General features: G+C 46.6%; 1 protein-coding gene across 1 annotated transcript in view; it reads left to right on the top strand.

Moving 5' to 3' along the window:
• The window catches only part of LOC115046719 (nucleolar protein 4-like), a 102,826-nt gene extending 89,536 nt beyond the window's left edge, over positions 1-13,290 (top strand). Inside the window, exons 6-11 of the mRNA XM_029507276.1 lie at positions 6,333-6,802; positions 8,333-8,524; positions 9,489-9,677; positions 11,392-11,505; positions 11,594-11,819; positions 12,470-13,290. Coding sequence (XP_029363136.1) covers positions 6,333-6,802; positions 8,333-8,524; positions 9,489-9,677; positions 11,392-11,505; positions 11,594-11,819; positions 12,470-12,705 — 1,427 coding nt within the window. The 3' untranslated portion in view covers positions 12,706-13,290. The remainder of the gene's footprint in view (positions 1-6,332; positions 6,803-8,332; positions 8,525-9,488; positions 9,678-11,391; positions 11,506-11,593; positions 11,820-12,469) is intronic.
• Positions 13,291-18,494: the final 5,204 nt, after the last annotated feature.

Genomic DNA, 18,494 nt, shown 5'->3' with positions numbered 1-18,494 from the left:
CAACATGAACACACACACCCGCTGGGTGAAGAGCAGGGTCATATGATGCCGTCAGCATGATCGACACAGAATCAGAAAGACCTCCCTATTCACATGGACAAACACACGCGCTCACAAGGTCAGAGTGTGGGTCGCAGTGAGACCGGGAAAGGGCGACATTTGACATTTGTGATGATAAATCGTGATGAATCGCTGAAACGGAGACAGATAGTGTTTGGTTGCTTTCGGCTACCGGCCAGCGTAAGAACCGGCGTCATTTTTATGTAAATCCGTCAGCTACTGAATAAACCAGGTCACCGACCCGGTTAAACCGTCAGCTTGTGTCAGCAGAAGTGTGTTTGGCAGCCATAATGGAAGGCCTTCAGTGGCGGCGGCGGCGGCGGCAGCGGATTGGAGAAGAGTTTCGGTACAAAGGAAGTGAAAGGAGAGACATGGAGGGGAAAGAGGGTTGTGTCGCAGTGCGAATATTATCATCGATGCATTAAAGAAACAATCTGCTTAATTAATACCCAGGTTTTTAATCTGCCCGCTCTGTTTAAGTCGATGCACAACCCCCCCACTTCACTACAACAGACATTGATTTGTTGCGTTCTCTCCTGAGCGCTCGGCTGAAATGTGAAATATCTGGTGGCGATTATTAAATCGTATTGATTTAAATTGCGGAGGAGAGCGTTCACTCAGGTGATATATGCCTAATGTTTTTATCTGCTCTCGAGTTCACGGACATGCGTCTCCAATCAGAGAGTTGATTCGACATGTGCCACTCGCCGGACGCTCGGCTCCAGATGGCCTCCCAGCGCCATTGAACGGCGTGCTCCAACAATGTCCTTGTGCTGTTTTGTGCTCAGCCTTCAATAGCAGCATTCAGATGCGGTTTATTAAAGGATCTCAGGCTATTCACCGGCCTGTGTGGCAGCAACATGTTTCTATATCTTATTGTCGCTGTCGCTGCTGCGAAATGGAAGAACTGGAGCAGGAATGTTGGAGCTCTGCCCGCCATTCTTCACAATTCAACCAGCAGTAGATGTTGGGTACATTTTTCTCTTTCTGGTCTTCAAGGCCACCGATGAATGAACCAGAAGCCCGACAGGTCGGCTCCAACAGGATGTGTAGTGGATGAAATGGGGAATTAAACTTCTAATAGTTGTTATTTATTTTCAGTTTGAGATCAGTCTGGGGAAATAAATCAGACAGAAACGTTCTGTAACGTGCAGAAGCTCGAAGGGAAAGAGGATCCCCTGCGATGTCGATGATTGATGGCAGTAGCAGTTTTCCAAAGCTTGACTGACCAGCTGTTTGTGAAGGTTTAAAGCATCTAAAAGCTGCCTGAAGCTCCGGGGACCAACCGGCTCGTTCATGCAACTCTGAAAATGTTCATGTCGAGCTTAAAGTTTTGTACCACGTAATGAAGAGCTGTGTGAGTCCGCAGTTTTGTTTTGTTTTGTTCTTTTTGAAGGGAAATCAAGAGAGCAGGAGACTCACGATCTGATTTTTGTTCCGTTCCAGCCAGTGGCGTCAATCTGATGGACATTCGATTAGATTAGTCTTTGGTTTGAACAGTTCAGATTCTGATTAAATCTAAAACTGGCAGAAGAAGACAGTGAGTGCCAGTTTGTCAGACTTAAAAAAAATAAAAGAAAATAATTCTCATTTTCAGGAATCGTGTGAGCCGAGTTTGTGATTGTGACTTTTGTACCTCCTCCCACACAAAAACAACAGACTGTTGAAGAGACAGTGTGATTTACAACGTGTGAAAGGCTTCGTGTATTACCCCCCCCCACCCCCCCGGAAGCCAACAGCGTGACAGTTAACACAATAGATTCCATGCAGACACACACCTGTTCACGTACAAACACACTCCGAGTCGGGCTCGTGGACTTTGATGCAGTGATGGAGACGAGTTTTGTCAGGTCAGCTGATGCAGCACCGCCCCCCCCCAACAGCCCCCTCCTCCCTGTGGACTGTGGATTGAACAATGATTGACCTGGTCCACCTGCCCCACGTCTCTCTGGGGGGATCTGGGGCTTTTAGCTGCAAGTTCGCTCACCTAGAGACTTAACTATGTGTCCTTGATGCAAGTAGGTGTTTGCCCTCTTAAACACAGCAGGGGCCTCCTGTGCCCCCCCCCAGGGACCGGAGCAGAAAAAAAAACCTAAACGGGGGCCATACATCACAGTCATTGCTGCTGCCTGGAGACTGCAGGAGAGAGAGGAGCGTAATGCAAAAGGAAGAGGGGGGGTCATGTCGTCACCTCGGAGCGTCCTTGAGAAACGAACCCTGCTCAGCCGTCCTGGTCATCCCGACGACGCGTGGCTTTGTTTTATGACAACCTGAGGTTTTAGCAGCTGCTCCATCAGCTGAAACCCAGCACATACTTTTAAGAACATAATCCTCGGGATCCTGCTTCCGTGTTACTTTATTAGCAGGCATGCAGTGAATCTTGATAACGGACCCGGGAACACAAGGACACGTTTGTTAGCTGACTACGAAGAAACTTCCAAAGCGAGTTTCGACGATTTTCGCCAACTGTGACGCAGACGTCAGTCTTAAAATGGAGCCTCCGAAGGATGGGACTCCAGAAACAGAGAAACATTTCCGTCAAGATGGAATCACATACAATTTAAGGTCAAGCTAGATTTTTCTTTCTGCCACAGATTGCCTCAAAGGGCTGAAGAGTCAGAACAGAAGATCTGACCGAAATCGGAAACCGCTGGAGAATAAAATGTCGCAGCAGGAAACGTGTCTAGAGATTATGTGATCATTTTATGGTTTTTATTGTGATAAATGACGTTCGGATGAGTTGATTGCATCATCAGGAAGATTTGTGATGATGATCAGTGACTTTTAAATGTCAAGAACAGGCGTGAGGTTCAGGTCTGACCTGTTCTGCATTTTCTAAATGGGACCATATTTAAAAAAAGAACATCTATCAAAGTGAAGAAGACTTTCTAACTTCTTTTCGCCCCCTGATGGCCGTTTGACAGAATACAGGCTTCACTTTTCAGAGCCAGAGTCTCGGATCTGATAGTCCTCATTTATCAGATGCGACCTGAGTTAAACTTGTGTTGTCTGGACATTGATTTCACGTATGACTGATGACACCAGGTCGAAGCTTTGAAACGATCCAGCGTAAAATGTAATGTTTGTTAATCATCCGATCAACTCTCTGAGCGTGTAGACGGTGGAGCTGCTGCGAATGTGTCAGCACAGGTCTGAGTGGAACAAAGTCATGTGCATGAATGAGAGCTTTGTGCTGCGCTCGTCGGAGAGGCTGAATGGACGTGTTTTATTTGCGTTACAACTCTTTCAAACTTGGTGTCATGACTCTCACGTGGGGAAGCAGACGGAGCGGTTTTCCAGTCGGCCTTTCCATCCTGAGCCTGCAGGAGCTCCTTCACAGGAGAGCAGACGTTGTTTACTGTCATCGCCGGCCGCTCGGGTCACATAAAAACCTTAAATTGCTGAAATCGTGCAGTTTAACCCCAGAAAGACGAGGCGAGAGCCGAAGCAGGCGGAATACGTCTGAACAGGAATATGAGGAGAGAGAGCAAGAGGATAGATGGCGATGGAGGCAGGCGGAGGAGTGGGGGCAGAGATCCCTCACTGTGCAGCCAGGGAGGGATGGAGGCACGAAGAGACAGTGACGGTGGTCTTTCTGCTGAGGAAGAGGCGGGGGGGGGGGGGGGGGCAGGAATTAGGTTGGCCTTCGCATCCATGCATGAATACGCCTTACACACTCATAAATACACTCTGCCACGCTTTTCCTCCAGGTCCCTGGGCTTTCTCTTCAACCCCCCCCCCCCCCCCCCGTCTGAGGAATTCAAATCCATGCTTTATTAGCATAAAAATTCATTAAGCACGGCACAATCAAATAAGGTTGTGTAACGTTTAAGATGGACGTGCATAAAAAACACAGATACGTACTGCTAACAAACATACTATGGTGAGATCTCCGTGAATAATGTAACGTGGGGGGGGGGTTAGAGAGCTGCAGCTGAAAAAAAGATAAAAATAAAAAAGCCCTCCACGTGCTCGTCCCTCTGCCTCCGTCCCTCTCTCCACCCTTCCCCCTTCCATCCCCCATCTCAATCCTCCCTCATCCTCTCCTCTCCTGCTGCCCCCACCCCCGGAGCCATGACCCCCTCCATCCCTCCTCCTCCTCTTCCTCCCACCCCCCTCCTGACCTCTTTCCTTCTGCCTGGCTCTGCCTCTCTTGATAGTCTATTTCTCTCTCTCTCTCTCTTCATGCAGCGGTTTGGGCTCCACCCCTCCCTCCATCTCTCCTCCCTCTCCTGTCAAACGAATGACACAGTCGATACCATCCTCCCCCCGTACACCTCCCCTCTCTCCCTCTTTCCATGCACCACTTTATTTACCTTACATCCAGCTTTCTCCTCCAGTCTGCCTCTCCTCTCCATCTTTTGTTTCAACCCCTTCTCCCCCTTCTCCCCCTTCTCCCCCCTCCTCCTCCAATCACCCTTAATTGGAGCAGATTTCAGTTTCGGCTCGATCCTCCCATCTTCCTGCTCTTTCTCTAAATATTAATTAATCACAATTCCCTTATTTGTTTGTCCCTGAACGTCGTTTGTGCGTCTGTGATGTTGAATTTGGGTAAAAGGCGAATTAAATTTGTCTGTGGGTCTTCCTGCGTCCTCCTCCGTCCTCCTCTGAGTCTCTGCCGTGGGCCATCTTTAGTGTGAGACTGCAGACCAGCATCCGTCCCTCCGTCCTGTCTGCCTGGCTCACACCATTTATTCCATGATCACTTATTTAGCAGCCTGCCTGGAAAAGAGACAGAGGGGGAGAAGAAGAGTTTCTGTCCTCCTGACTTTGACTCATGTGAATTTATTTGGAGTGTTTGGGACAGGCAGACGGACGGAGGGACAGACTGAGGGACAGCCGGAGGGCGATTCGTTGACAGTTCAAAATGGAGACGTCAGAAAAGTTTCAGATGAGGTTATAGGAAAACAAAACGTCTCCTAGCAACCACAGAGCTCGTACAGGTCGTCACGTGGCGCCAGAGCAAACTCAAACTTAGGTGAAAAGTTTCAGGTCGCTATAGTGATGATGTCATCAGTGGGAGGAGGGAGAGACGGTCTGGAGGTTTAACCTTCCACACGCCGCTCAATCTCAGTGCACACAACACAGCAGACGCATTCCTGCCGCACAACCTGAGCAGTTTTCCACCTGCTGCTCTCTCTCTCTCCACACAGCGACCCACAATGACAATCCTCTGATCCGTCTGTCCCGGCAGTGTGACAGTGAGGCTGTTCAAGACTTCGCTTTGAGGTGTCGGAGTTTCGTCTCTCAAACATCACGATCGCACAAACCACCAGTGATGAACAACAAGTCAGAGAGCTGAGGGGGCTTCAGGAGGTTTAGGAAGAGACGTGGCTGCTTCATGAGGGAAGCCTGCCATCTGCTGGATCTCACAGCCTAAATATACTGTGTGTGTGTGTCTGTGTGTGTCTGTGTGTAACAGCTGTCATATGACGGTGACCAGTTAATCCAGAATAGCAGCTCTTAGAGTGTTTTCTGTGGCCGCACGCTGATCATACGTCATTTTCAGCAACAACAAAAACTAAAAGCAGCGACAATAGTAACACAACAGTGTTTGTGTTGTGTAGCTGAAAGGCCATTGTAACTTTTTTTTTTCCTCCTTCATTCTTGTTGTCATCCAGGTACTGCGTCCTCGACCTGAAGAGACGTTGACGTTTGGCCTTTTGTGCTCGTGAAAGGCCTGAAAAGAAAAACAGCAGGAATACTTCTCTGCTTTTACAGGAAGGATAGAAGTGGAATATAGGAGGCAAATTAAAAGCTACTTCTCTGTGAACCTGCGGATGAATATAAAGTAGAAGTTAATGAGGTAAAAGGGTTTAAATGGAAAAAAGCAGCGTGGAGTGGTTGAGTCACACAACTCAAATAAAGAACTTTCTTTTTCTGTTAGAAGGTCAGTCATGTTAACGCAGGAGCTGGTGGATTATCCAGAGTCACTATAGACCGTGAAGGCTTCAATCTGGTTGTACTGAAGTGTATGTGAAAATGATCATCAGACAGAAAGCTGAGCTCAGTTCGCTCAGCTTTTCCTCGTCTCTTCTCTGGATGGATGGCGGCTCATAGCGTAAAGAGAAAGCAATGAGCTGGAGGTTGTTGGTTCAACTCCTGATCAGACGGACCATCTACGGCGTCCCAGTCACTGCTGTACATGTGGAGCAAAAAAAAAAAAAGAAGAATAATAATAAAATCCAGATGGACAACAAGCTGAAAGCTGTGTTGTGTTGTGTTGTGTTGTGTTGTGTTAATCAGGAGTTAATCTGCTTCTCCTCCCACAGATGATTCATCCTCAGAGAGCGGTAGTGGGAATGGCTTGCCAGCGCTGACCCCGCCCTCCTCCGCCGTGATGGATGGCACCATCGTCAGGGAAGCTGAGGTCGTCAATGGCAACGGCGGCCCCGCCCCGCTTGATTTCAGCACGGCGACCTCTTCCTCGTCGTCCGAGGACCAGCAGCCCATCAACCTGAGTGAACCGCCCCCGAAGCGCCTGGCGCTGTCCACTTCTCACCTGCCCGTCACCGTGTCGGCGGCGGCGGCGGCGCTGCTTGGCGCTCTGCATCCCAACGCGCCCGAGGAGCTCCGCAGGAAGTACCCGCTGGCCGCCAAACCTCCACTGGCTCCGCACCCGGCCCTCCCTCTGCCGCTGCCTCACACACACAACGCACATACTCCCAACACACACTCCCAGTCCCGTGCGCACACCACAGAGCTGCGACTGGACCGAGACAGCAGGGACTACGGGGCCAAGGTGAGGCCAAGCACACATCAGTGACCTTCGTGTTCCGGCCACGATCACTGATGTGGTCGCACAAAGAAACACAAAAACATTCAATACTACCTTAAACTTCAGGTTAGAGTCAGTTTCTGCTACAGATCAGCCATCAGAACGAAACTGAAGAAACTAAAGACGAGAATATAAGTCAAAGTAAAAATCTGCTTGGTGCTGCAGCTGATATTTACCCTCAGCACCAGAGCTGCTGCTCAGGTGGGCTCACTCCTGGGATTTAAGCCCACGCTGTGTTGAAAGATATTTCAGTTTGCTGTTGGCGTTTCTGGCATTATTACAGACCTAACCCGGCGCCTGCATCCGTTCTATTGGCGATACGAATCCACTGGAGCAGTTTCTTCCTCTCCACCATGACGCTTCGTCGTCTCATGAGTGTGACATCACAGTTTTGTGTCACAAAAACACGCTGACATTGATAAACATTCGGCATTCAAACAGATTACATACAAACAAAACAAAACTGTTTGATTCTATTCTGTACAGTTTTTCTTTAGAAAGCACTTTAACAGGAGGAGATTTCGGAAATAACCCAAAATTATAAATTAACTGTCTCCATCATCTGAAAACAGCAAAACACACAGATACGACACCAGAGAATTAAAAGAGTGAAATGACCGAAGAATAAAAGTTTATATACGAGGTGCGTTTTTAATGCACAGAGTTAGAAGTTATAGAATGTAAAGTGTTAACTTCCTCTGCAGAACGTGATGTTCTCATTTATTGAAAAAAGGTCTGAATAAGAGTTTTGTCAGTGAATGACACTTTGCCATTTGCTGTCAAGGTTACTTAAGAAAGAAGCTGCTGATAAAGGAAAGAAGGCTGTTTTGTATTTTATAATGACTTCCATTAGCACGGCTCGTCCTGCAGACTCTGAGTTTAAGTTAAAAGGAGAAGTTTCACTTCAGTTCAGTTTATCTGGAAAAACTTAAATAATCTAATCAAAAACTAGAAATCTTCGTCTGGGTTATCAAAGTGTCGCATCTGGGGGGGTCCCATGAGGCGCAGCGTGACGAGGAGGAGGAGGAGGAGGAGGAGGAGGAGCTCTCCCTCCCTCCGTCATCCTCCTCTTCTTCTCGCCGTCTTTGTACGAAACTGAATAGCTCGACCCGACAAATAATACGGTGGCCTTGAAGGGAACGTGTTGCTGCCAGACGATCTGCCTGAAAGACATGAAAGCAGCTATACACGATGGCGCACACACACACAATCAGACTCATCGCTCGAGCCAATAAATACAGTTTCTCTCTCCTATGAGACATTTTCTGTGTTTGAGTGTGTGCACCGTCTTTCTACCTTTTGCTGTGTGTGTTTTGTCTTTTGTGTGTCAACTCCATTCATACTTGTACTCTATGTGAATACCTTTTGTGTATTTGATGTGCAACGGTCATAAATCGACTAATTTGCATCTATTGTGAACACTAAAAAGCAAAAGTTAACACAACCAGTGTGCTACACTGCTGTGTTGTAATCATGTATTTGTGTGTCTGTTAGTCCCCTCAGTACAGTTCAGGCGGCAGCTACGACAGCGTGAAGATGGAGCTGAGTGCCGAGGACCTGACCACGGGGCGTCACGGAAGCCAGGTCGCCCCCGACGACGATGACGACGACCACGACGACCACGACGATAACGACAAGATCAACGACACGGAGGGAGTCGATCCGGAAAGACTAAAGGCCTTCAATGTGAGTCAGATCCCCTGTGTGGGGGTCAGTCCCCCCCCAAAAGGAATCAATAACACGTCGTCTCATCCTCTTAAAGAAAATGTATTAAGGAGCCAACTCATTGATTGATTGTAACCCTGAACTGGTTCGCTGATAAACTGAACTAATGAAGTCCAGGATGTGGCTCAGTCTGGTTTTATCAGCATCTTCATTATTATCACAGGAACTGAATTTGTCAATCAACTAACGTATTTGTTTTTTAAAAAGTCTGAGTCCGCTGTCTTCAGTTCGTTCAGCTCGTGACTCTGGCTGTTTCCTGTCTTCGTTAGAAAAGCCCTCAGTTACACTCCAGCTGTGAGCTGAGATCTGCAGAAGGTCACATCCCCAAAATAACCACATTTAAATCTCTTCTACATCTTCACCTTTGGTGATGTTTGATATACATTTCAACTTGGACTTTTACTTTTCTCTTTTTTCTTGTAAAGTTCTTTAGAACTTAAAGCTCCAGTCATCATTTTTTTGTCTTGGCAGACGTGATTGAGAAAGAAATCTGTCCTCTCTCTTCCCCCAATAAAATGATTTTAACAACAACTGAAGAACAACGAGCACATTAAACCTTTCAGCTGCCTTTAATGCAGCACACAGAGTAGAGCTGCTAACGTCACACTTCCTGCTGCATCCCAACCCCTAAAAACAGCTCACCTCCTAAAACTCAGCAGATATTAGAGACGAACAGTGTGGCAGCGGGTCTCATCGCTCTCTCCCACTGTTTCCCTGTCCAAAGACAAGCGTGAAATAAATGCATTTATCATTTCTAATCTCTAATGTTGACTTCAGATTTTAATGTCGTTATTTATCCGACTTCTTATTCCTTCAGGACTTAATCTCCTGTTATTTGTTTTTAATAGCTCCTCTTCTGTTTTGTCACTGCAGTGTGTGTAGTTACACACAGTTTCACTCTAACCAGTGTGTGGTTCCCCTGCAGATGTTTGTGCGTCTGTTCGTGGATGAGAACTTGGATCGAATGGTGCCCATCTCCAAACAGCCCAAGGAGAAGATCCAGGCCATCATCGAGTCCTGCAGCAGACAGTTCCCAGAGTTCCAGGAACGCGCCCGCAAGCGCATCCGCACCTACCTCAAATCCTGCCGACGCATGAAGAAGAATGGCATGGAGGTAACGTTTATTTCTTCATCTGTCAGAAGGATTCTCGAGGATACAGACTGTTAATTATTATTTGAATTCGCCATGCGATGTCGGGAAACAGCTGAAAATGGCCCAGAAATGAATCGTCAAGACAAGAACCCAGCAAGGTTTCTCAGTCTTATATCAGAAATGAATAAATAAATGATCCAAATAACTATTCCCAACTATAACTAATAACTATTATTACTGTTATAACTAACTATTATCAGCTCGTCTCACTCGCTTTATAAAGTTTAATATTCAGATTATTTATTTAATCTCCAAAGGTCCTCCATGTCAGTTCTGACCTCCTCAAGGTTTCTAACCAGAGTGCTGCAATGAAAAAGAACATTTTCATTCTCCAAACTAGGAAGATTAAGTTACCATACTTAAACAAAAAAAAGAGCGTCCGCTGAAATTTAGAAACAAAAGAAGGGAAGCCACTCAGACCTGAAAAGGCTTGTCGGATCTGCTTTTGTTTCTCTCACTTAAACCAGAAAAGCCAAACTTCAAACAAACTGAAGTAAAGTTATGACTGTCGGAAGGCGGAAAATCATGACACACGTTTATTTACTGCCGCATGCAGAATAATTAGTTTCAAATTTACTTTATGAAAACAGCTTGACGCTAAAAAGAAGAATAAATTGATTTTATCCTCCTGTTGTGTATTTATAGTCGATCAAAGCTGCAATTTCCCCTGCAGCCAACGAGCGACAGTTATCTGATAACAAAATGAGCCTGTAACTATAGAAACAACACGCTCCGGTCAATTTCGATCAGTTTACACATGTGACACGGTGCAGAATATCTTGATTACAGAGTCGCTGTGGCAGCATTTCATCATGTACTGTATGTCTCTCTGCGTCTTCACTGCTGCAGGTCAGTGCACGGCCCCAGATAAAAACTTAAAATATGCACTTATCGTAAAAACCGTCCGAAAAAAAAAAGGAACCCCACACTGTGAGTGCAGCAGAGGAACTAAATAATCCATGAAGTCTCGGCTCATCGGTGCCGTTGAAAAGCTGCGAAGGGAGAGTCGGACTCTCGGAGGGCCCCAGATCTCAGTCTCTGTTTACACGAGTGTGTCCGCTGAGGCGTCTTCACATTTCTTTCTTTGGATGTCAGCGAACGCGGACAGATTTTTCTGATGTTCAGTCTGACTGGAAATCAGAAGATGCATGTCCGTTAAACTTGCTCTCATGTATTTTGCCTCTGAATGTCTTCCATGCTGCTCTGTGGGAATTATTTAGCTCTTGAGAGCTCATCTGTGATTCCTGGGAATGTCTCTGCTGCCTCTCTGTGGTGAAGCCTGGTGCTAAACCTTCAGGAAGGTTTTCAGGCTTGTGACACAACCGGCTCCGTGTGCCTTCACATACAATCAGCATCTCTCTCTGTAATCACCGTAAAAGGCGCCCTGCAGGGGCTTTACAGCTCTCTGCAAACGTACTGCTGCTGCACTGGAGAGCATTTGTCAATACAGATCCACGCAAAAGAGAAGAATAAAAATAGAATCAATCGTGAACCGTTAGCTCTTATTAGCTGCAGAGAGAAGGAAGAGCAAAGTGCTCGGCCCGGCTGCTGAAAGCGAAGCTTTTATTGTTGACTTGAAATGACGAACTCTGCCTCAGGATGTTTTTGTGTCCTGGTCCGACGTGACATCGCTCACTCGCCCGCCTGTGTGAGCTGATGTGTGTTTTCTGTGCAGACCCGTCCGACTCCACCTCACCTCACCTCAGCCATGGCTGAGAACATCCTGGCTGCTGCCTGCGAGAGCGAATCACGCAACGCCGCAAAGAGGATGCGCCTCGAAGCCTATCATGTAAGAGTGTGTCTTTGACTGCTGCTCTTCCATTTTTTGCTTCCTGCATTGTGCTTTGAGAAAAGATACCTGCTTCCTGTTTCCCCAGGATGAGCAGATCTCTCTGGACAAGCCGTCCAGCGGCGGCCTGAGGGAGCCGGCGTCCCTCGCTCACTCCGCCTACTCCCTGGCCGCGTCGGCCTTCTCCTCCCAGGACACCCAGCTCTACATCAACGGAGCCGGCCTCAGCTACGGTTACCGTGGATACCCGGGACTGGGAGCTGCCATGCAACATCCCGTTTCCCTGTCGACCAGTGCCGCCACCCAGAGCAACGGTGAGAACGGGCGATGAGCTGGATGAGGCTAAAAGGGGAAATGAGGAAGAGCGCACAAAAGAATCCACAGGAAGTGATGATGAGGGAGAGGAGGCGAAGAGGAAATGATGAGAGGGAGACAGGATGAATGTGTAATTTGGGGATGAATGAGAAGGAGGAAGAAAAGGAAGCAGTGAAGAAGCAGTTGGCAGCTAACACACACTCAGCCTCCTTTAAATGTGGAGGAATCAAACTAATTAACGAATGAGTTTTGAGTTTGGAGCTTACAGCTTGATTGTGCCAGAGCAGGTGAGCTTGGATCAGCCCAAAACGTTTAACTTCAGCAGTACTGTCGTCTTGTTTATGAATTAATAATCGTTAAATATCCTAATTGCCAAAATCTGGCTTTGACTGTGAGGGTGTTGAACACAGACGCCTCAGATTGAACCACAAATTGTGGAGGTTGGTCATACGTGGAGTCTGAGTGTGCAGCAGAACTTCCTGATAAGCTCTTAGTGTTGATGTTTGTGGCCCGGTCACGGTTTTATTGGAGTCACAGGTGAGATGCAGAGTTTCAGAGTAAAAACTGCGATGATATCAACTAATGCACTCTCTCCTTCTCTTTCCTCGCCTTCGTTGACCTCTGTATCCGCCCCTCCCTCTCTCTTCAGGCCCCACAGACCTCAGCATGAAGTCCCTCTCCTCCACCAACATCACTAACTCCTCTGCCGCCGTCAACAGCCTGGGTGGGCGGGGCAGCGGGGGCGGGGCAGGCGGGGCGTCGACCCAGCTCAGCCAACCCGAGATCACGGCCGTGCGTCAGCTGATCGCCGGCTATCGGGAATCGGCCGCTTTCCTGCTTCGCTCGGCCGACGAGCTGGAGAACCTCATCCTGCAGCAGAACTGATGAGTGTGCGGAGGGCGACGTGGGAGAACACACACACACACACACACACACACACACACACACACACAGGCACACACACACATTATAGTTTTGTGTGTCCGTCTCTTGTTTTTGTTCTTCCCTCCTTAAACCCGGGTTTGTTTTTTCTCCTCATCTGCCTTTGCCTCTCAAACTGAGGCCACTTTTTCTTTGCTTGTAAGAAAACAAATGGAATAATAATCCAAATCATCAGTTCTACCGAAGGAGGGAAGACCTTTTATTTTTTTAAAAGGGGCCGAGCACTTCTGGAGAATCTGGAGGATCCTCTTCCCGTCCTCTCACAATCAGCACCACTCTCTGAGCGAAGGAGCGTGGGGGAGGAGGATGAGGATGAGGAAGACTGCTGCTGTGGTTTCAGAAGATAACTGCGGACTTTGAAGAACGAGAAGTTTTTGCGTTGAATCTCCGACCCAACCGGAGGAAGTTTTGATTGATGGGGGGGCTCCAACCAATCCTGTGAGACGATCACAACAATTTAAAATGATGACGACTCCCTGAAGTCATGTGCTAAATGATGACTGCTTTTGTTTTGATTGAAGATTTTATTTAATGCCCCCCCCCCCCTTCTTTTTTTTAATGGGAGTCTCATGAGTGGGATTTTTTTTTTTTTCCTGTTTAAATTGTGACTCAAAGAAAGAAAAGCGGTTTGACTTATCGTAAAAAGATGGCACTAAATCCAGAAGACTTTGTGAGTCCGGAGGGGCCTGAGGACTAAAACTGGAAAAGAAATTATTAAGTTAAAAAAAAAAAAAGTTTGTTTTGTTTTCACAAAGAAAAAAGGAGGAGAGAAACCTTTTCTGTGCTCGCTTGTATATAAGCTCTCTGTGTCCAATAGCACTTTTCCCTCACCTGAAACCTCACCTTGACCCCGCCCCCTCCCCGCCTCCTTAAATCCCTCCCCACCCCGCCTTTTTTTACCCAGGGAGCAACTTGCTACTTATGCATCCAAGACGCCATTTTGACCGCCAGGAAATACCTCAAATCAGACCTGCCAACTCCATTTTTCAGTTCCACAAACGCAACAAACACACACATCTACACACACATGCACACTCTGCAAGTGAATGGTAACATTCCCACCAGAAGCCAGTTTACTTCTTCTTCACCGCCTGATGTCCTCAAGGTTTCTGTGTTTTGTTTAGTTTTTTTAGTTTTTACGGACGGGGAGAATCAGACTTTATTACGCAAAGACCTGTAAAATTTGAAGAACCGATGTTGAACTTTTCTTTCGTCCGTGCGGGTTCGTTCGTGTGCTGCTGTAAATAATCAGTTCATCTGAAGAGAGGTGAAGGTGACAGGAGTGTGTGTGTGTGTGTGTGTGGCAGCGGGGAGGGGGGGATTTCTTTAAAAAAAAAAAGGGGGGGTTGGTCGGGGCAAAATGTTGATCACTGGTGGCAATTTTACCTCCCACTTCTACTTTTTACAAAAGTTGATGTAACGCCAATGAAACCTCATGATTCTGTTTAAAAACCCTCCCTGCCTCCTTTCTTCTTCTTCTTCTTCTTCTTCTTCTTCTTCTTCTTCTTCTTCTTGGACCTACTCTTCACTTCTTCTTTGTGGACCTAAACATCCTCCTCTCGTCCCTGTCAGAGGAAGAGGAGGACTGCTCTGTCTTATTGTGTTTGTTAAACTCTGAGATGGCCATTGCTATTATTTTTATTACTGTTATTGTTGTTATTCTGATGATGATAATAATTATTATTATTAACATTCATGCTGCTGCTGCTATACAAAGAACTGGACCTTCTACCGTAGACCTGAAACCTCAACCACGGCGGGCGTCAGCCGCAGTGCCCCGTGGGAACGCCACCAACCAACCAGTCGACCTCCTGTGACTTGGACCACAACTTCAGTCCAACCAAGTAAAAAGTTAAAAACTCCGTTGTGTTAGAGAACCCCCCCCCCTTTTTTTTTTTGTTTTTTTCGCTTCATAGGGCTCAATTAATGTCGTGTTTAGTGACGTTCTGACTGTGAACTTTCCTTTATTCCTTTTTTATTTTATTCTCGTTTTTTATCCTCTGGAGGACATAGGGAGGGACAGCGTGCCACGTCAGGCCATCGAGCCCACCCTCAGACCAGAGCCGGTCCTTCTCTGGATTACTGGGTCCCGGTTCCTTTAGTCCAGAGGCGTCCTGAAGCGCTTCAGGCTTTGTGTTTTTTTGTTGTCTAGCCAATCCAGCGATAACTCGGCCCTGAGTCTGCCGGAGCCTCAGTTAGCTTAGCATAGATACCGGTCGGGGGGAGCGGCCCGTCCCGTCCCTTTGCCCCACCCCACAAAGGAAACAGATCAGACAGGTAGCTTATATCATCTTTAGGCAGCAGCTAGCTGTCTTCCCCTGTTTCCAGGCTTTATGCTGAGCCCTGTTCTCACTCAGCTCTTATAAGATAATAAATGATCATATTTTATTATTCCTAAAATGCCGAACTGTCCCTTTAAGGCTCTGGGACTTTAAGCTTCGTCCCATCGGACGGATGCTAAAACGATTTGAACCTTTAGGTTGGAGTCAAGAGTTGAATATTCTATCACAGCAGCTCCCGGTTCTGCTCCTGGTCCAGGTCCTTTACTGACTGAACCTCCTCAGTCCAACTTTCATGTCTGTAACTTACTCCCTTTTTGCACACTAAGCAAAGCAACACATCTGTGAATTAAAAGGAGGTGGGGAAGGTGGGGGGGTTAACCCCCACCACCTCCATCCCTCAACTTGCACTGCTGAGAGCAGAGGAGGAGATGTGGTGGGGTTGTTTTGTTTTTGGTTATTTTTCTGAATGCAGCTGATAATCACCGGTCCAAAACCCCGACCGGTTTCCATCCACATCCACGTCCAGGTCACACAAGCCTGACATGTTCAAGGTGTACCTTTTCATTTATGGACATGGTTGTTTGGTTTTTTCTTTGTTTGCTTGTTTGTTTTTCCACAAAACAGGAAGCTCTTTGTAAAGTGTCCTGATCACTGACACAAACAAGAGAAATATGCAAAAAAATAAAACAAGACCCAACTCGCAGAGAAACAGGGGAGAGGGAGGAGACGATGACGTCACAGAGGTCAGACGTGCTGCAGTATAAAAAAGATTTCATTCTTCGTAAACGGAGGAAAATTAAATCTTGTGAGAGTTCAATCATCTCCTCCTGAATTTCAGTGTCTCTTGTGTATTTCTTGTTTTTATTCGTGCGTGCGAAGCAACATGAGGCCGAAGCGACAGCAGCGCCCTCCTCCTCCTCTCCTGTTCCATCCTCACTGTGCTCTCGGTTACCGCCTGGCCGTCAGCGTCCGGACAGACTCCACCAGCTGCTGCGCTGTCTGAAGGACCTTTTAATGTTTTCATTGACAGAGCAGACGCTGACGAGCTCATCGTATGTGATGGTCCTTCAGATCCAAGCAGGACCGGCTGACCCTGAGCTGACCAGGTGGACCGTCTGTTTTACCTCCTTCAGAAGTGACTCAAGCAAAAAAAAAAAAAACAAAACAAAACTCCTGCAACTCCAAAAATACTCAGATCCAGAGCCATACCCATCCAGAGGTCCGACCTCCGCCAGGAAATATCAAAATTGATGAAAACAGGAGCAGACGGTCGGAGTTTAAAACAGTTTATGCAACAGCAACATTTAATCCCGCTTCACCTCCACGATGTGTTAACTCTTCGGCCTGTTTAATTAACTTCAGTCGCTGGAAAACATTTTTTTGTCTTTAAAGTTGAGAAAAGGAGCAGTCCATCCTCCTCCTCCTCCTCCTCCTCGGAGTTTGAATCTTAGTTCAGATAAAATCAGCATTTTTTAAAAAAAAAGGGGTTTTATTTATTTGTCTGTAACCAAACAGGAGTGAAAGTTCGAGGTGGTCCTGAAAGGTTCCCCTCTCGGCCGACGGTAGCATCGACTGAGTCCCCCGTGAAACCACGTGACTCCTGACTGTAGCCGGTCGGAGGGGATCTGGACTCTCTCTTTCCAAGTCCAGGTCCTTTTGACTCTAAAGCCAGACAGCCAGCTGCAGAACAGCACCACAGACAAAAAACACAACACCAACAACTGAATAAAAATAAAAAATAAAATAAAAAATAAAAAGGCAAATGACAATCTTTAGAAGGGTGTAATTTGCTCACTGTTAGATTTCCATCCCTGAGTCTGTCCCATGCAGTGGGACGGACGGTGTTTCAGCCATAATCAGAGCCCTCGTCCTCCTCCTCTTCCTCCTCTTCCTCCTCTTCTTCCTCTCGTTGTCGTCGTTGATGTTCCTCTTCTTCGCCGAGCAGACGGCCGACACATTTCTATCAATTTTTTAAGTATTACATGGTTCTCAATGTTCTGACTCTTCTTAATGTCATCGTTTTATAGGTATATTTTGTAGTGCGAGTACAGTGGTCTTTTCTGAGATGATATTTTGTACAATACTCAACAACAGCTTCACTCTGTTTGCCTCGGACCCGGCCGGCGCCGCCGCAGACTCCAGCTCTTCAACCTTAACCCAGTTTCCACACAGCGTTCCCTCTTTTTACACTGTTGACGGTCAGAATATGATCCCGCACTGATCCGATCCTGAAGAGCGCGCTGCTCTTCCTCCTCTCTCACCATGCAAGTAGAGAGGAGGGGTCAAATCAAAGGTCAACTAATTTGAGTTTTATTTTTCTTCAGTATTAGATATCATTTGATCACTTAAACAAATTTGCAAAAAAAAAAAAAAATATATAAATCAAATGAGCACATTTCATTTAAATGTGGGACTTTTCCTTTAAATTCACTGAAGCTTTGGGAGATATTACGGACACGTGGCCTCCGACAGATCAGGATCAGAGTCTGGGCTCAGACCTCAGATGAGCCGCGGCACCGGTCGGGTCCCTGAAAATATCACACACTTCTTCACCCAGTCTGGTCAGATGTAAAGCTCAATATACACACACGAATATATGAAAAAACAAAAATAACGGAGCTGCTTTTATTTTTCTATCAGGACTGTACAGCTGGAAAAAAAAAGGCCTCCTGAGCCGTTTTGTTTAACTGTTTTTTTTTTGTTGTGCTTCAGATTCCTTCCTTCGCTCATTTGTAGTGACCTTTCTCTCTCTTCACCTGACTTCGTACCAGACTCTTGATTGTGTTGATTTCCTCCACCGGGCCTTTGGACCCAGAAGTGACACCAACCAGAAACCTGTATTCTCCTCCTGATTTGACTCAGTGGAAGTGTGATGTTTACATGTACAGATTTATGCGATTCTTTCTGGTTTGTTTTTCCGTTTGGTTTCCTTCCTCATCTCTCCTTCTCGCCGTCTACTCCCCCCCCCCCCCCCCCTTCTTCTGTTCCTCATTCACCCTCATTCCTGTTTTCAGTTGATCTGACCTCCTCCTTCTTCCTCACACGCTGAAGGGAAATGGGACTGTGTATGAATTTAGTCATCACCATAAAAAAAACAACAACAACAAAAAATGAGTCAATCAGAAGAGGGGACAGTTTGAATTTCAGCCTTTCTCCTTTTTTTTCGTGCCTCATTAGCTTTTAGTTAGCATTGGTATGCTTTGTTTTCATGGGGGGAAGCTAGCTTGTGTGTGTGTGTGTGTGTGTGTGTGTTTAATGACGTGCTCGGTGAGAACAAAAAAAAAAAAAAAAAAGGTTAAACGGCTGAAATTCCTAAAAAATAAAACAATAATAGTAAAAATCAAAATGCCCCAGTTTGAGACTGATTATCCGGGGAGGGGGTGGAGTTATGTGTTTTGTTTGGCTCTTTCGGGGCAGGTGGGGAACTGACCTTTGACCTTTCGGCTATCT

Source organism: Echeneis naucrates, chromosome 7, assembly GCF_900963305.1.
Source record: "Echeneis naucrates chromosome 7, fEcheNa1.1, whole genome shotgun sequence".
Lineage (NCBI taxonomy): Eukaryota > Metazoa > Chordata > Actinopteri > Carangiformes > Echeneidae > Echeneis > Echeneis naucrates.
Note: the sequence above shows the minus strand (reverse complement) of the source record. Positions and strands in the feature narration are given on the sequence as shown.